Below are 16,992 nucleotides of genomic sequence, written 5' to 3'. Positions count from 1 at the left end.
AGCCTAATTTAAAACATGGTAAATATTAACAGATACAAAATTAATACATATACAGGGCATCCCAAGTTCAATAATGACCATGGGGATCTTGAAACTGTTAAAGATAATATTGGTTACAATTGGCCAACTGTATGGAAAAATTGCGTAGTGAACTATAATATACATATGAAAGGGAATTGGAAACTTAAATGCACAACATCAATACTTACAATTGAAGGCCTTGGCTTGAAAACGATGTATGCCACATGCAGTAGGTTTTGAGAAATCGCCTCTGGAAAATCATTTTTAATCCACAAAATCAAAATTAAATTATTTTTATTTGAATTCGGTTGTAAAGGATAAAACACCTTACCTAGTCTTATACCAATAAAAAGGTTTTAAAAAAAAATCACTAGATTTACTTTTTTGGAATTTAATTGGCAAAAAAATGTGGCTTGTATTCTTTTACATGAAAAATTAAAGGTAAACTGAAAAAACATAAAAGTTAAATGAAAAATAAATTAATTGTCATCACTTAATGGGGTAGTCTTCATCCAAATGCTCTATATCCATCGGTAATGCCCCTTCTTGACTAACCAGTTTTTTTGCGCCAATATCCAAAAAAAAAAATGATGGCTTCAGGTATATACGGTAGCAAAAGTGATAAATTATCAAGTTTTTTGGGGTTCATTTTTATTGGCTCCATATATTTTTGTTTTAAACATTCTGTTAAATATTGCCTTCTAATACCTTTTTTTCCAATATTTACATTTTTAAAATTTTCATTTAAGTAATGTTTTATCTTTAAAAGGTTGGGATTTACGCTGTCAAACTTAAAGATACAAATTTTGCTAAAGGCAACTTTTTCTTTTTCATCGGTAAGCTTTTTTTTAGTAATATGTATTTCCTTCTAAAGATTTTAAGGAAAAGAAGTCTTCTCGCTTCATTACAGTAACTTTAAACGGATTGGTTCTCTTACACTTACTGCCTCATACCAATCTGCTGGTTCATATACTGCCTTTATCTTCTTTTTATATTTCTCTATCATAGCAAAGTCCCTATCGGACGGAAGATGAGTATGCCCCACTACTAAGAATCTATGCTCTATGGATTCAAATACACCTTCTGTAACCAACTGCTTCCACAAGCTCATTAAGACCCAGTTCTTATTTTGACCTCCGCAATTATCTGTATATACAATAAGGTTTTTGGGGAGGTGTTCTTGTTCTTTGAAATGTTTAAAGAGAATACTGGAAATCTCATCGCTATCTCTTATACCAGTATTCTCAGACCACATGTACATATAGCCCTTATCATTCACAGTCATGGACTCCAAGATTATATACCCATGCCTTCCTTAAGTAAAAAGCAGGACCAGTTGTTAAAGAGGGTACAGGGAGTGCTTGCTGAAGGTCAAATGATAATACGTATGTATCCTTTAAAGCAGCCATTTTTATTTCATCCTTTAAAGTATTTTGCATTGCTTCAGCGCGCCTTAAGTGCAACTGCTTTTCTGTCTTTAACTTCTTTAGAGATTCTTCATCTTCTTTAGAATTCTCAATGTTTACATCTAGTTCATCGCATATCTTGCAGGTATCGCTTCTTGGTAGCTTAAATCCTATATTAAACTCAGAACAAAATATCCTTCTGTATTTATCCTGACTTATGGGTATTATATTTTTTTCAACACACCAAGGCTTATAATAATAATAGTATAAAGAAGATATATTGAGGTCATGATTAATGTAAGTTTTATGAGGATTTTTTTTTCCTATTGTAATGGCTTGTGTATTTTGGAATAATATTAATATGGTCTCGAGCTGACTGGCAGGCCTCCTCCGGTATTTTATTATGACGCACTAGAAACTTCCCTCGTTGATCTGGTTTAGGTGTGGTTAGGCCTTCAAGCATTTGTTTGTGCAGAAGCTGTAATTTCGCTTCTGAGACGTCAGACCATGAATGAAAATAAATTCTCTTTTACATATTTTTACATCAAAGCCATTGACCCTCACAAAATAGTGAAAACTAAACTTCCGAGAAGAGACAGCTCTCTTTGTTTTTTTGGGGTATGAACGTTTTTTTGGCAACTGCTTTATGTTATGAAATAAATACGCGTTTTGCTTGTCATAATCGCCAATATTCCAAAAATCGTCAAAAATTGTATTTTCTGTACCTTGAAGCAACATCCTACAGTTTTTTGATCTAAGACTCTGGCTGCAATATTTTTGCCTTTTTTATTTATATAGGGCGAACCAAGATTTCGACGTATTTTTCTTAATTCAGATCTTTCGACGTTTTTTTTTTCGCCATCTAGTTTTGTACCTTTTTTCAGGGGTAAGAAGCTCAGCACGGCGTTTTTTTCTGGATTCCTGTAAACAAAAAATCCGTGATGATGTCATTCATGAAAATGTCATACTCCCGTAAGGGAATTGCCATAAACATTATTACAGATATTTTAAGAAAATACACAAAAATAATGGCAAAAATACATAGCTACAATTTTCAGAAAAAAGGTATATGCCACAAAATAAGCCAAATAAGTTTCAAAATAACATAACTAAAATTTTCAGTAAAAGGGTTTAAGCCACATAACCTCAAATACATACCTGTTGCTCTTCACAGGATGATGCACTGGATTCATTTTCACTCTCTACGTAGTCTCTGTCTTTTACACTATCGTCAGAATTCCATCCACCGGTATTTTTTTCACTAGAATTACTTGAAAACTCTTTTTTTCGAAAATTTTCATCACAGAGCAGATTTTGTGAAAACGACACTTTAGCACAGTAGTGCCATCTATTCACCGATCATTAAAATATGCTGTATGTGGCTAGTACCTTTATTTCCGAGTAATTTCAAATAAAAAAGTCGGGTATAAGGATTTTGTGGCTTGCATCCTTTTCACGCCAAGGGCTTCAATTATAAAGAATACCCTGTATAGTTTTTAAGACCCTAATAAAAAAATCAAGAAAACCGCTCTTATTAAATATCAGGGAGCTCAATTTTATTTTATTGAATTGTTTTAGATTCGCGCGGTGTTTTGAAGTGTGTACATAATAAAATAATAAATAGCTGTTTCAAAAATTTAAATATTTTCGTCTTTACTTTAATATTAGCATTTATTATTATTTTTATATTATTACTCGAGTCAGTGGCGGCTCGTTCTAAGGGGCCAATGAGTATTGGTCATAAAATGTATTAATCATTATATTTTAAAATTTGTTTCAAGTTCTATTAGTAATTATTTTTTACGATATATGGTCTCCAATAAGCCAGTGGAAAGATTCTTGCAATTTTTAAACCGCCTGGACAAAAATAGCAAATTATATTTTAAATGAAATTGATCCTTTAATGAGTGACACGTCAAATAAGTTAAAAGTGCAAAGGTATGATGCTGCGTCAGTAATGAGCGGTGTAAATGAGGTACAAAAAATGATTAACGAGAAATATTTATTTGCAAACTTTGTACATTGCGATGAATATTAAATGTATACCTACTATACCATCTGATGTTATTCTTTTACTTTAATAGATAACAGATGTTTATTTAAATTACCATAAATTTCTCCAGGGCGAAGTACCATTATGCAAAGCAAATTAATAGACGAAGGGTCCTGTTTACTTCACTATCTTTATTTTTCTTTTTTTTTAATCGATCTTTATTTAAATTTAATCTAATCTTTATTTAAATATTAAAAAAAAATAAAATTACTGCTAATATATCTAAGATACTTCTAGTTACACTATGGGTGTTTACTTCTAAATGCTAAAAAGGACAAAATAAATACGTTATAATGCTATTTTAGTTTAATTCTACTTTTCTGGCCATGTATTAACCTTGGAAACATGTCAATTGTTGAAATATGTCTTAAAAACAAATGTAGTGTTTTATTAATTTTATTTTTTCCTTAATTTTTTTGATGCTACATTTGAACTGCCTGCATAAAATAAAATATGTATATAAAATGGACGAATGAAAATTCTATTTATGTCTCATCAACATATTTTTTTTGCGAATCTTCTCACAGATCAATAATAATCTATGATAATTCATATTCTCAATCCTTCTTAATTTTAAAGATCTTTTTTTTAAAAATGGGGCTTACTGAGATAATTATACGCGAGGTGACCCAGGATAAAATAAACTCAATAACTTCCTTGAATTTTAAGCCAAACAAATAATGTAAGGCTTGTATTATTTCAAATGTATTTTTTGCGCTTAATTAATTTTTTTCAAATGACACCCTTAGAGGAACAATTCTTTTAATCGAATAATGTCAGAAGAATTTAAAAAAATGATTGGAAAAAGAATTTTAAAAGAAAAGAAAACAAAAGACTATTTGACATTATGCAACTTTGGCATAATTTAATAATAAAACCTGTATCTTTTTATGGTTTTTTGATCTATAAAAAAATAACAGTGTGATGATCTTTTTTGTATGAATGGAAAATTTGTCCAATCCATCAATCAAATTGTCATATCAATGGGAAATTGTCGACAATTCCCATGAATAAAAAAAGGGAATTTTACACATGTCTAACATACAAACAATTTTCTACTACCGAAGAAAAATCAAAAATACTAAATTACTTTACGCCCTAGCGCGTAAAGAAAAACACAACAACATTTACAAATTATAAATTAAATGTCAAATGAAGGTCAAATTACTTTTTATGCACTTTTTACGCAAACTTTATAAATCCTGGGAAGTGTGTAGAGTGAATACTTTCGCATGGTGGTAGAAAAAATACATTTCATACAATCCTACAAATTAATTTGGCTTAAAATGCAAAGATATTATTGAATGTTCCTTTTATCCCGGGTCACCTGGTGTATAATTATTTTAATATTTTTGAAAAGATCAAGATAGAAAAATTAATATATTTAAAACTGCGCTAATTTAAAAGTGTCTAAATACCTACTGTAGAACACCATTTAAAATTATCGTAGAACAGATTTTTGGTTTCTAAGAAAATTTGCAAAAAAAAATATGATAAAACAAATATAGTTTTTATTTCACTCCTCAATTTTGTATAAATAGGAAAAATTGAGGGCAACATAAAATTGATAAAAAACTACATCTGTTTTTAAAACATATTTTATAGTCTGACTTGAATGCAATGTTAATTTCAAGATTACGTTTCAAAAATGTGGTCAAGTATTTAAATTTCAATTTTGAAAACTAAATAGGAAATTAAAATAAAATAAGAAGAATTAAACCAAAATTACGTTTATAATGCATTTATTTTTGCCCTTTTTGGCATTTCATTTAGAGAGAAATTTTAAAATATCAAGAAAAGGGAAGAATAACTGAGCAAATAAACTCCTGGACAAAATTATCGCACCACTTGATTTTTAGAGATTTTTTTTTAATAAAGATAAAAAAATAAGCAAACTTATAAGCATTGTTAACTATGCATTATTAATTAACAAAAACAATTATATTCTATTTAACAAAACGAGATTTAAGTAACTAAATTCAATACAAGGAAAAGCATCGATTTTCACTAACTTCAATTTTGATACAAAAATAAAACAATAGACCCATAATGAATTCTTAATAACGTGTATTGCCACCTCTAGCTGCAATGACCGCTTGAAGTATTTGCAGCATTCCTCGTATCAAATTATGAAAACTTTCCTGCGGATGTATTCTCACTCCTCACGAGCAGCATGTTCCATGATAAAGCATAAACATAGTTTTTGTCCAGTTCTGCTTTTTATACGAGAAAAGATATTATAACTGTTTTAACTGATATTTATTTTTATTTAAATTTTCTTGACAAAATAATTAGTGGTGCGATAATTTTGTCCAGGAGTTTATATAGTGCACGTCCACAGTGTAATTAGAAGTACCGTATTAGCACTAAATTTAAATGATTTTATACAAATATTTAACAATTCAATAGTGTTATAGTGTTTTTTTTGTCTAGAGTTTACCCTTAGTATCTGATCTAAATGAACATAAAGGATATAAATATTTTATTCATTAAAATAAATGTAAGAAAACAAAGTTAATTAACTCTACTGTATACTTATTATTATTTATTTACTCATTCACTTGTTTTTTGACACTATGAATAAGGACTCACCTGTATTAATCATAAAAATCAAGCTGAAAAAATATTTTTTAATCAACGACTTCCTATAATATATGAAGTAGATTTTGTTGCCTAGTCTAAATTTCCTACGGTAGTAATGCTACTCTTGAAAATTAACCTTTAGCTATAATGCAGATTTGCTAAGTCAAAATTTTGGTTCGATATCGAAGTTAGTATCGATAACCTCAAAGTTCACACATATTCAGTATCTGGATTAATATACTTGTATCCGTTTTTCAAATAGCAAATATCCGAATTTAACAAATAAACCAGTTTGAATGCAAAATTTCATAAAAATTCCCAATTAAGGTTATTCAAATACATTTTTGATTTTTAATGTTATTGAAATTTTAGTTTGAGTTCGTTAATTAAAATTTAACGAATAGGAAAATAAATTGGATAAATGCCAACATAAACTAAAACTAACCCCACTGTGTTAGGATTTTTATGTGGCACCACCTTGAACGTATAAAATGCAGGAATTTAGGACAAGGTCGAAGAGAGCGTACCCTGTAAAATTAACGCATAATAAAGTACTAATAATATTAAAAAACCTTACATCAGATTTATCTGAAATTTTGCACACACTTTCTCACATATATCCGCTCTCTTTTTCTTTAATTTAATAAACTGTAATTAGTTACGGGCCATAGTAAAACCGGCAACCATTTGACATTTGTCCCTGATCAAGATAGAAGCCGGTCTGAATAGCTGTAGAAAGGGAAGCCAATAATAACAAACCCCAAAACGTAAATTTTAATGGATCATCAAATAAAGCAGGTGGTGTCAGCGGAATCAATTAAGAAATACTTTCACCCAATTTTGGTGGCAAGGTCTTTTTTTCTTGTATTTTTCTAAGATGCGAAGGATAATTTATCACAAGAGCAAGTTAGATGCTGGAGAACTGGCAACTAGGCAAGACTATGCCCTCTTAAAGCTACTTTGCTGTAGTAGGCAGTACACAATGCCGATACTAACAATATTAACAAGATAAAGATTTGTATACAAATACATCTATTTGTAAGAAATACCTTGATTGAAGGGTGGAATTGCAAATGCAAAACTTGTACAGGGTGATCTTAATAAACACTGCTGAGTATATAATTTAGTGTTTATTAAGGTTAAACTATCAGATATGCTAGTTGCTAAATAGCTGTTCTGTGATTTGTGCGTTAAAATTTGTTATTTTTTTAATAATTATGGTGTTTTCAATTGCAGAAATAGTAGAAGTAATCCAATTTTATTTTAAAAATTATGAATGTGGAAATCGGGTTGCGCAGATATTTAATGAACGTTATCCTGACAAACACCTTATTGTGGGTCCTTTTTTGTCCTGGAAATTTAAAGGTGATATGTACTTGGATTTACTGGAAAATACTATAGACCCAGCGCTAACAGCCATTATAAAAAACAGTGCTGGATACGTTAAAGAGGAATTATTTTTTCAACAAGACGGTGCACATTACTCTCAAAATGTGCGCCATTATTTAAACAATGCCTTTCCAAGTCGGTGTGTAGGTCGAAGGGGTACAATTGGGTGGCCTCCCCAGTCACCCGACTTGACTCCTTTAGACTTTTCTCATAATTTTCTGGGCAGTTTTGTATTTTTGAATTTATGATTCTTTATACTCGACGACAAAAATGAGTTACAGTAATTATTTTGTACCGATGTACCAAAACACAACATGAACAATTACATACGTTATAAAAAGACAGGAGAGAACCATATCAAATGACCTCAATCCATGCGTGAATCCGCATATTTTTCACTGCCAAGCAATAAAAGCAAAAGCATAAGCACAAACTTCCGTCCTGCGTTTGACAGCGCGATGCAGTAATGCGAGCATGTTCAAACCACAATAAACAATTGCTAGTTTCCTTAGGCAAATGAAAATCATCAGCTGCTGTTTTGCCTGTCGCTTTGAAATTTGTTAGTTGCTGATGTATAGAAAGATTCATTGTGTTTCTACAGTCTAATTCATAAAAATATGTTGCATATTTAACATCTAATTGTTTTTCTTTAGCCGTTTCAAGAAATTCGACTATAAAACGATGTTGTGTCCTACTTTCGCTTTCGAAAAAGGTCGTCAGAAGACGCTGTGCGCTGAAATCCTGTGCTTTGATGAATTTAGTGATACTTTCAGTAGGTGAAAGCAACTATTTCTTTCCAATAACAAACAGTCTTAGTGGGAGGTGGTTCATCATTTCGACGCTGTAGCCAGACCGACGTTGCAATGCCATGCTTTCAGTCATCTGCATATATAGAAATTATTTATAGTAAATAATTGAATAAATCGTCGAAGTCAAATGTTAACAACAGTCTGAATTAGCTGGAGCATGTGAACGAGCGAAACCACCAGCAGGATCCTGACGTTACTCAGTGACAAACCCATGACAAAGAGATTCACGAAATTCAAATACCTTACAACTTTTTTTACGCTTTTATCTATTCAAAAACATTTTTATCAGTTTTTATTTTAACTTTAACTTTTTTCTCTCGAATCGAATTTAATTAAATTAAGTTGTTGACAAAATTTGAAGTAAAAAACATCGAGGCTGTAAATAATCTCAATTTTAGAACAAAGCTCTCAAAACTTGTAATACTTTACATGCCTTATTAAACCTTCTAATTTTTTAATTAGGCATTATTCGCTCAAAGGAAATTAGAATTCCTTGAAGATTTTGGGTCCAGTATAGAAGCAGTACAAGCAGCCTATGAGCAGCACCAAAAGTTACACAAACTTGTCAAAGATTCCAATTCAAAGAAAAAGGAGTCCAAGAGGTGAGTTTATATTTCTCATTTGTTAAATTAAATTGTGCATTGTTCTATTATGTGTTTTCAGCGAAGCTTCTAGTTCATCAGTAAGCAAAAAGGACGGTAAGTCTGCTGCCTCTTCACAATCACAGTCATATGGCAATTATCAGTACAGTGGCTCAAGTGCAAGTGCACCACCGTATCAATATGGAACAGCAGGTCAGCAAGGACAGTACAATTATACCCAGTATGGACAAGGAGGTAATATTAAATAATTTACGTTAAAAGTGACTCAGAATTTTTCAATCGGGCCACTTGAAATTCGCCAAAATGCTTTTTTAATTGATAACTTTTAAGTACCAATTAAAATACGATTTAAAAAAAAATGGTCAAACGCGCTCGCCTCGTTTAGTGCAACTTTTATTAGATATATACTTTTTAATTAGATATAGAAAGTAATCGTCATTTTTTTTCTTAAAGAGACTTGCTTAATACAAAAAAAACTACAAGTTTGGTCCAAAGTCTCGAACTTATATTAACATTAAGATTAAGAATAGGTTTCACGTGTTTCGCCCCTAAAGTCATCATCACACCTAAATAAAGATAATAAAATATTACGGATACTAAAATATTTTATCGTTAAAATGATGATTATATATCTATACTAGAATCCAATATAAACAAGAAGTAAAAAGCCAAAATAATTGGCCAGACCTGGGTGCGAGCTTACAACCCGACAAACCTGTGCTCCATTGAAGTGCTTTAACACACTCCATCAAATGGGACATCTTGTGGAAATTAAAACGTACTGATGTTTATATATAGGGTGACCCGAAGGTAGGAGCTGGTTAGCAAAGGCAGACTTAGTCTTAGTAACGAGTCTCTAGAGTTTTCCACCAAGCTTATAATATGTTCTTGTACCCTCGTAGAAACACTCCTACCACATTGACCCACATAAATTGCTGGACAGTCATTACAATAAAGCATAGTACACCCCCGAATTTGGTAAAATATCGTTTTTGTCTTTTGCCCTAACAATGTATTTCTTTAGAGTGTTCTTGGCTTGATAGAGATGATTAAATCAATATTTGAAAAAAAATTAGACCTTAATTATCTTCAAAGTAAGAAATCCATCTAAAATTTTTATTCTTTTTTGGGGGTATATAATATTATTGTATCAGAATTTGTATTTGTTGGCAAATTTATTATACATTTTATAAATATTATTTAAGGGAAAGCCATTATTAAAGACAATGTATTTTATTCTGTTAATTCTTAAAAGAAACTAGTTTCTGACAAAGGTAAATTGAACAACCCGTAAAATAACAAATTAAAGGATGGAAATTTATGGGAGTTGGAAGAAAACTGTATAATATTTTCAATGGCTAAAGATTTTCGATAGATTTGAAATTCAAGTTAGTTTTCTTCACATGTCAGAAATAGGTGAAGAAAAGGCAACTTGTCTATTTTTTCTCTCTCTCTCCAATGTAGTAAACTCTATGGCAGGAAGTAGTGTTATACATTTTTAAAAAATCAGACATTTGTTCGTCATTCCCTGTCCCTATTATAAAAATGTCGTCCACGTATCTCTTATATATTGTAAGAAAGTCAGAAAAGCCACTTGACATTATTTCTTGTTCTAAATCTATCATATCATAGGCCTTCTTAAACAATAGTGACAAACATGAACCCATAGACTTTTGCCTATAAATGGAATTATTGAATTGAAAAAATTCTGGTAACAATAAATTAGAGCAGAAAGAAGAGACATTAGGTTATATATCACGATCTCTGGGAGTGGGCTAGAGCGTCGCATCTTTTGAAGAAGGGAAACATAGTCTTTTGGAGGGATACTAGGAAAAAGGTGTTTAACATCAAGGAAACTTGAAATGAAATTATTTTTCAAATTAGATTTTTATAGGAATTAGAAACAAGCATTTCTTTTTATTATATTAATTTAAGTAGGCTGTCCTATTTTATTATCTTTATTTAGGTTTGATGATGTCTTTAGGGAGCGAAACACGTGTAACCTATTCTTAATGTTAAAATAAGTTTGAAACTTTTATTTTGTATCGCGATATCCTTTGGAAAACGAGATTCTAAAGTTTTTTGTTTAGGCTAAGTATGAACCTGAACAAAAAAATTAGAATCTTGTTTAAACTTGTTGCGATAAAGAATATTCGTCAATTTTTCAAACCAGAAATGAGAACTTGACGTATATTATTGTAAAATCATTTTTACAGTCAATAAGAGCCATTTGTGGATGACTTTTTTATTATATTTCATTTTCGATGTTTCTCTTCCCGGTATATTTTGTTTAAATCGATCAAGTACGTACGCTGTTATACATTTTTGATAATAAAATAACAAAAAACCATTATTCTCAACATTATTAGCAAAACTTTTTTCTTCAAAGTAAATTTTTTAAGTCGGAAGTAATATTCAAAAAAGTACTTATCGATTGAAAATGTAATTTGGCCAATTTCGAGTACTCCTATTCAGAAAGCGTTACTCTCGTCGGTTACGTGATTTGTTACAGTACAAAATGTTTTTTCGATACAATCCGAAATTGAATATTAACGAGTACTCTAATAATAATTTTTAACGGGACGTCTATAATATTTTTGTTATAATGTTGTATTTCACTCTGTTTTTATTTTGATTTTAATCCAACTAAACTAAACAGGGTTTATAAAATAATGTATCTTCTGCATAAATTTGCGCCGTAAAACCTCTGTTAATGTGTCGCGATGCTGCATATAATTAACGTTTCAATTTTAATTTATTTTCGCAAAAATACTTAGTTCGCCAGCCCAAAATATGTCTTTGTAGGATAGATCAGAAGGCGACAAACAATAGCGTTTTCTTTCATCTTTAAGAATTTTGTCTCAAATTTATGATTAAACTGTGAACTGTCAACTTGTGTAGCTTAATATTTAAGCGATTGGTTATGTACTTATGAATGAAACTAAAAAGTGTTTTCATTGATTTACATATTCAATAAAACTCTAAAAATGCAAATCCGCAATGTGCTATTCAGTTCAATTCAGCTGTGTTTTTGAGATGTTCGATTTGTATTTGAAAAAACTTTCTTTACCTTGTAAACGATAGTACTTTAAATTACCCTATAAAACCGTAGTAGGGGTGTGAGTCATTAATATTTCACGAAAATTTAACGGCATATTCCTTGGGTCAAAATATTGAAAAAACTTCCTATAAGCCTATGTCCCAAAATGCTTATAAAATGCCGAAAATAATAAACAAAAATAAAGAGTAGACTTCAAAAAAATATGGAAACTTTCATTTAATTTTTGTTGTCAAAGAAAAACCTATCTAGGCATTACTCGTACGTCACAAAAAATGCAAGAAAAGAAGTCGATTGTTGGTTTAAATTTAAATAAACAAGGCGTATTTACGAATAAAGTTTCCCGAATTCCACATAGTCAAATGTTTATTCGCCTTCATCAGCGACTCGGTGGAAATGGCAGTTTCAAGAAATTGACAGCTAACAATGAACGACCTCGTACAGTTGCAACGGTAGAAGCGGAAGAGTTAAACAAAATTGAGGAGGACCCTACAACAAGTACAAGCAAAATGGCTACAACACTAAATATTAGTCAAGGATTCGATAGCTATAGATGAGGAAGTTCGATAGTCTCCGGAATAATGAAGAGAGAACTCTTATATCCGTACCATTTATTGCGAGTACAAGCACTTTTACCAGGTAAATTTCTTTAAAGACTAGCATTTTGTCGATGGCTACAACAAAAAATAAGAGAAAAGCCTCAATTCGTGGTAAGAATACTATTCACAGATGAAGCAAATTTCTCAAAAAAACGCAATTATGAATTTTCACAATAATCATTTAATATATGGGCATGGAATTATTGAAAGTCGGCACCAGCAACAATTTCTGGTTTATGTGTGGGGTGGAATTATTGGAGATAATTGTTGGGAATTAAGAATTATTGGAGAGGTTGCTCCATTTTTTTTTGCCAGAACGATTAACTGGAGATGTTTATCGACATTTTCTCGAAGAGGATGCATTAGCAGCGCACTTTAGAGAGCTCGAGAATATTTAAATAGACTATAGCGAATATCCCAATTGCTGTATAGGTCCACAACCATGGCCTCCGCCATCTCCCGATTTAAACCCATTAGACCTTTTCCTCTAGGCTTACCTAAAACAATTAGTTTATACTATTCCAATAGAAAAAATTTGTATAGTATAGTGACAAGTTGCCTAGCGATTGAAACAGCAGACATTTTTTAGAGAGTGCGGCAATCAATGGTTCTTAGGGTAAGTGCTTGCATTGAAGTTAAAGGGGGCAACACTTTCAACAACTTTTATATCCTCTACTCCTAGTTTGTGTTTTACGTCATGTTAATCGCTTTTCCCTTTTGTATTCCTTTTGATTTTTTAAGAATTAAATTGAATAAATAAGATGGTTGTTTTAATTTTTGTATTTAAAAACTCCAAATGTAATACGGGGCGGCGGCAGTGCGGTGGGTATACACCCGTCTAGCAATCTTGTGGCCCTGGGTTCGAGTCCCAGACTGGGCATGGGCGTTTGTAAGTGTCTGTAGGTTGCAGGTCTGCATTTTCAGACGTAGGTTTACATGAAGTTTTTTCAATATTTTGACCCAAGGAATATGCCCTTAAATTTTCGTGCAATATTATTGACTAACCCTGTTTATCATATTAACAGGACAATCCTACCTAAAAAACATCCTGTATAGAAAAAATATTATAACTTAAATATCTATTTAAGAATTATTGCATTTAGATTGAATTAATGACAAAAAGTTTCATTGGTAGTTTCAGTTCATAGTTCTTCTAAATACGTGAATAATAATGGGTTTCTACCACTTTTCTGAATCGATAGTCATAACACTGATCTCACAATTTATAACTCATAAAAGTTAACACGGTGCTAAGCATACCCGTTTATACAACGTCGCTTTTAAAAATCACAATGCTTAAGCATATTAACTTATAACTTAGGCTTAAGAATTCTAGCCTGAAAACATTTTATTGTTTTTATTTTTTTATTCAATATCAATATATTAAATAAAAAAATGTTTTTTTTATTTACCAAAACATGTTTTCACTCTGTTCGCGTATTTTGTTAAATTAAATTTTATGGTGCAGTGGTAAAACGATGTTTATTTAATATTTATACCAAAGTGTATGTAGCTTAGGGGCACTTTTCGATGTGTTTTCAAATTTAAAAGATAAGATTATAAGAATAATTTACATTAGGTAACTTGTTACTAGGCGGGATAATAATTTTAACTCTAATATTAATAATAACTAAATCTTTGAACAGCAATGCCTTTATTTTTTAAATTAACAGGGCCTTTCGGTTGATATGTATCTCCAACCGTTCATCAAGTGTGAACTGTCAGTTTGATAAAGATTGGAGATACACATCCACCGAAACGTCGTGTTAAAAATAAAGCCATTGCAAGTTCAAGATTTAGTTATTACTACTGTACCAATGTTTACGCCTTCAAAATCTAATATTAATATTTTTATAACTCCACTTTTCAGGTGATCAGTACCAATATCAGAACTGGCAACCATATCAGCAAGGTGGTTACGGAGGATACAATCAGTGGGGTGGTTATACTGGAGGTTATGGTTACTAAAACGCTAAAAGAATCAGGTCATCTAACTTGAATTTCCGATTTTTTATTTTTCCAGATTGTGCTGGATCTATGAAAACTGTGTTGGAATGTGTTGATTTTACTTTTTCACGTGTGTAAAAACAGCAAATTTTTGTAAATTTTTTTCATATTTTAACCTAGGACTTATTGTGGAAGGCACATTCTGTATTATTGCATTAATTGTAATTATAGGATACGATCAGTTGATATAAAATAAAAAGTACATTGTACTTATACGTTTTTTTTTTTTTTTTTTAATTTAAATCACAAATATTTTTAAATTGAGAGAAGTTTTCGATGACACATCATTTATTCGTTTATTTAGATCACGAAATTTTGAACACCTCGTATTGAACCTTAAAATGATTTTCAATGGATGTTGTGAGTAGTTGAAGAAATATGAAACTTCACTATCTTTAACAGCTTTTTTAGGTAACTTGTTTATTTTTTGCTATTCCTTAACGATGTTCAATCATACTGCGTACACTTTCATATTGTCACCGCACCAGGTGTCACACTAACAATGGTTCATGGCTATATCTCGCAAAGTATTTTCCATATGGCCTGAGGAAAAAAAATTATGTTTAAAGAGGCCATGAGAAAGAAATTGCTAGAGCCCAACTTCTATCTTCGCTATATTTCTTCGAACCGATGTTATTGGCAACAACAATAGGAAAAATAAGCTATTATCTACTTTATTATTAATAAAGATAGCGGTTTACTAACTTTTGAAGATTTTATTATGATCTAAAATTAGTAATGACAGCGTAATATTTTGGAATGTTCGAAAAAGGGCGCAATATTTTTTAAGTTGCAAGACAGCACCTATTAATTAGATGAAATATATAATAAGAAATTCTTATTTAAATAAAACCTAGCTCGTTTCATTCCTATTACTGAATCCGCAGATAATATTTTAATAAAAATGATCTAACCATTTTATTTTAGCAGATACAACAAAATGATTACACAAAAACAATAAATAATCTATTTGTAAAAAAAAAACATTTTCTTATTCGTCACAGAAGTTGCGCTCTCTAGCAGCCGTTCTAGGACCCCCAAATATGTTCCAAGAATTTATGATGGGCTCAGAAGATATTTGTATATCGATAATTTAAATATTAGTAACAAAAAATATTAAGTAGGTATATTGTTTTCAGTAGATGAAGTATGCATTACCTGTGTACTATACCAAGTTACCCAGGATAACGGGAATACTATAACTTCTTAAGGTACAGAAACAACTAATTCAACTCTAGCAGAAAATCATAAAGCTGGAGAGTAACTTATGTAAGTAAATTCACCGGATCAACGCAATACCCAGCCTCAAAACAAAAGTTATTCCTCTATTGTATCTGAGAGGTTGGTTGTGGCTAAAGCGGATCAAACTAAACCAACAAACAACCAATCAATGGATCAACAAACTATGCTGTAAAGCAGAAAATTGACCCAATCTCAGTGGAAGTGAACAATTAAGGACCAATAAGGGGTCGAGATGGGGCAGTAATTATAAGTTGCGGTTAAGGTTAAGAAAATATTGAGTGATCAGTTACCAGGTCATAAACAGTAATATAGCCATACTTGAGTATGATGCTTTTATATTTATAAAAGTATCAATTAATTTCACTGTCTGTTTATAATACGAATACTCAAGAATTACTTGTTGCTTCAAGTGCTCCGGATATAAACATTTGTCATGCGATTGTCCTAACGAGGTTTTCTGTGAAATATGTGCGAGTCCCAACCACAGCAGCAAATATTGGACTAATGCAGTGAACAAAAGCCGTATTAAATGTAAGTTGTCTAATCACCAAGCTGATTCTAACATAGGTCATACAGCTTATTCTCCAAAACGTCATATTTTGAAAAAAATGCTGAGCATAACCGCCTTACTATTAATTATCAGGCATAGCAATTATCAGAAACCGAGAATGATACAGTAGAGCAGCATATGAAACATAAGAGAACTGTAACAAATTGTCACCGAAACATTCAAGAACTAAGAAATACTAGACATTTATGAGAGGTGGATCTATTCACCAATAAGGTTGATATTGTTTGTTTGTCAAAACACTATTGAAAATATTATCATTCGACAATATTATCATTATTGGGCATGAATGGTAGTTTTCGTAGAAAAGGCATAGAGGTGGTGTACCAATATTTGGTAATAATTTTTTGAAGTGCGCCATTAATTTGCCAATTAAGGATGTTGTATCTACTGAATTTCTTTTTAAAGTATGTAGTGCTGAATTTATATTAAAAAATAATATATATATACACGGTTAAAGAAAATTAATTTATAGGTAAAAACTAGTATACATGAAGTTTTAATAATGAAAACTTTAATTCATTCCTCTCATATTAATAAAGAGACTTGGTTGTCAGTATATGAGGCCAACAGTATGGATTCTGCACTTAGAACATTGAAAGGCCTTTCAATGTTCTAAGATTCTGCATTTAAGGTATTTATGTTTAGTTTGACA

The 16,992-nt window shown here is 31.1% G+C and overlaps 1 protein-coding gene across 4 annotated transcripts in view; it reads left to right on the top strand.

The window, feature by feature from the left end:
• The window catches only part of LOC126736077 (pre-mRNA-processing factor 39), a 37,992-nt gene extending 23,256 nt beyond the window's left edge, over positions 1-14,736 (top strand). For 3 of the 4 annotated variants that reach the window (XM_050440285.1, XM_050440283.1, XM_050440284.1), the window contains exons 15-18: positions 8,724-8,863; positions 8,925-9,097; positions 14,391-14,474; positions 14,544-14,736. In XM_050440285.1, coding sequence (XP_050296242.1) covers positions 8,724-8,863; positions 8,925-9,097; positions 14,391-14,474; positions 14,544-14,605 — 459 coding nt within the window. In that variant the 3' untranslated portion in view covers positions 14,606-14,736. Of the gene's footprint in view, positions 1-8,723; positions 8,864-8,924; positions 9,098-14,390 lie in introns of all 4 variants that reach the window. The other variant, XM_050440286.1, reaches the window with a different exon arrangement.
• The last annotated feature ends 2,256 nt before the right edge of the window (positions 14,737-16,992 follow it).

Source organism: Anthonomus grandis, chromosome 5 (assembly GCF_022605725.1).
Source record: "Anthonomus grandis grandis chromosome 5, icAntGran1.3, whole genome shotgun sequence".
Taxonomy (NCBI): domain Eukaryota; kingdom Metazoa; phylum Arthropoda; class Insecta; order Coleoptera; family Curculionidae; genus Anthonomus; species Anthonomus grandis.
This window is presented reverse-complemented; position numbering and strand designations above follow the sequence as displayed.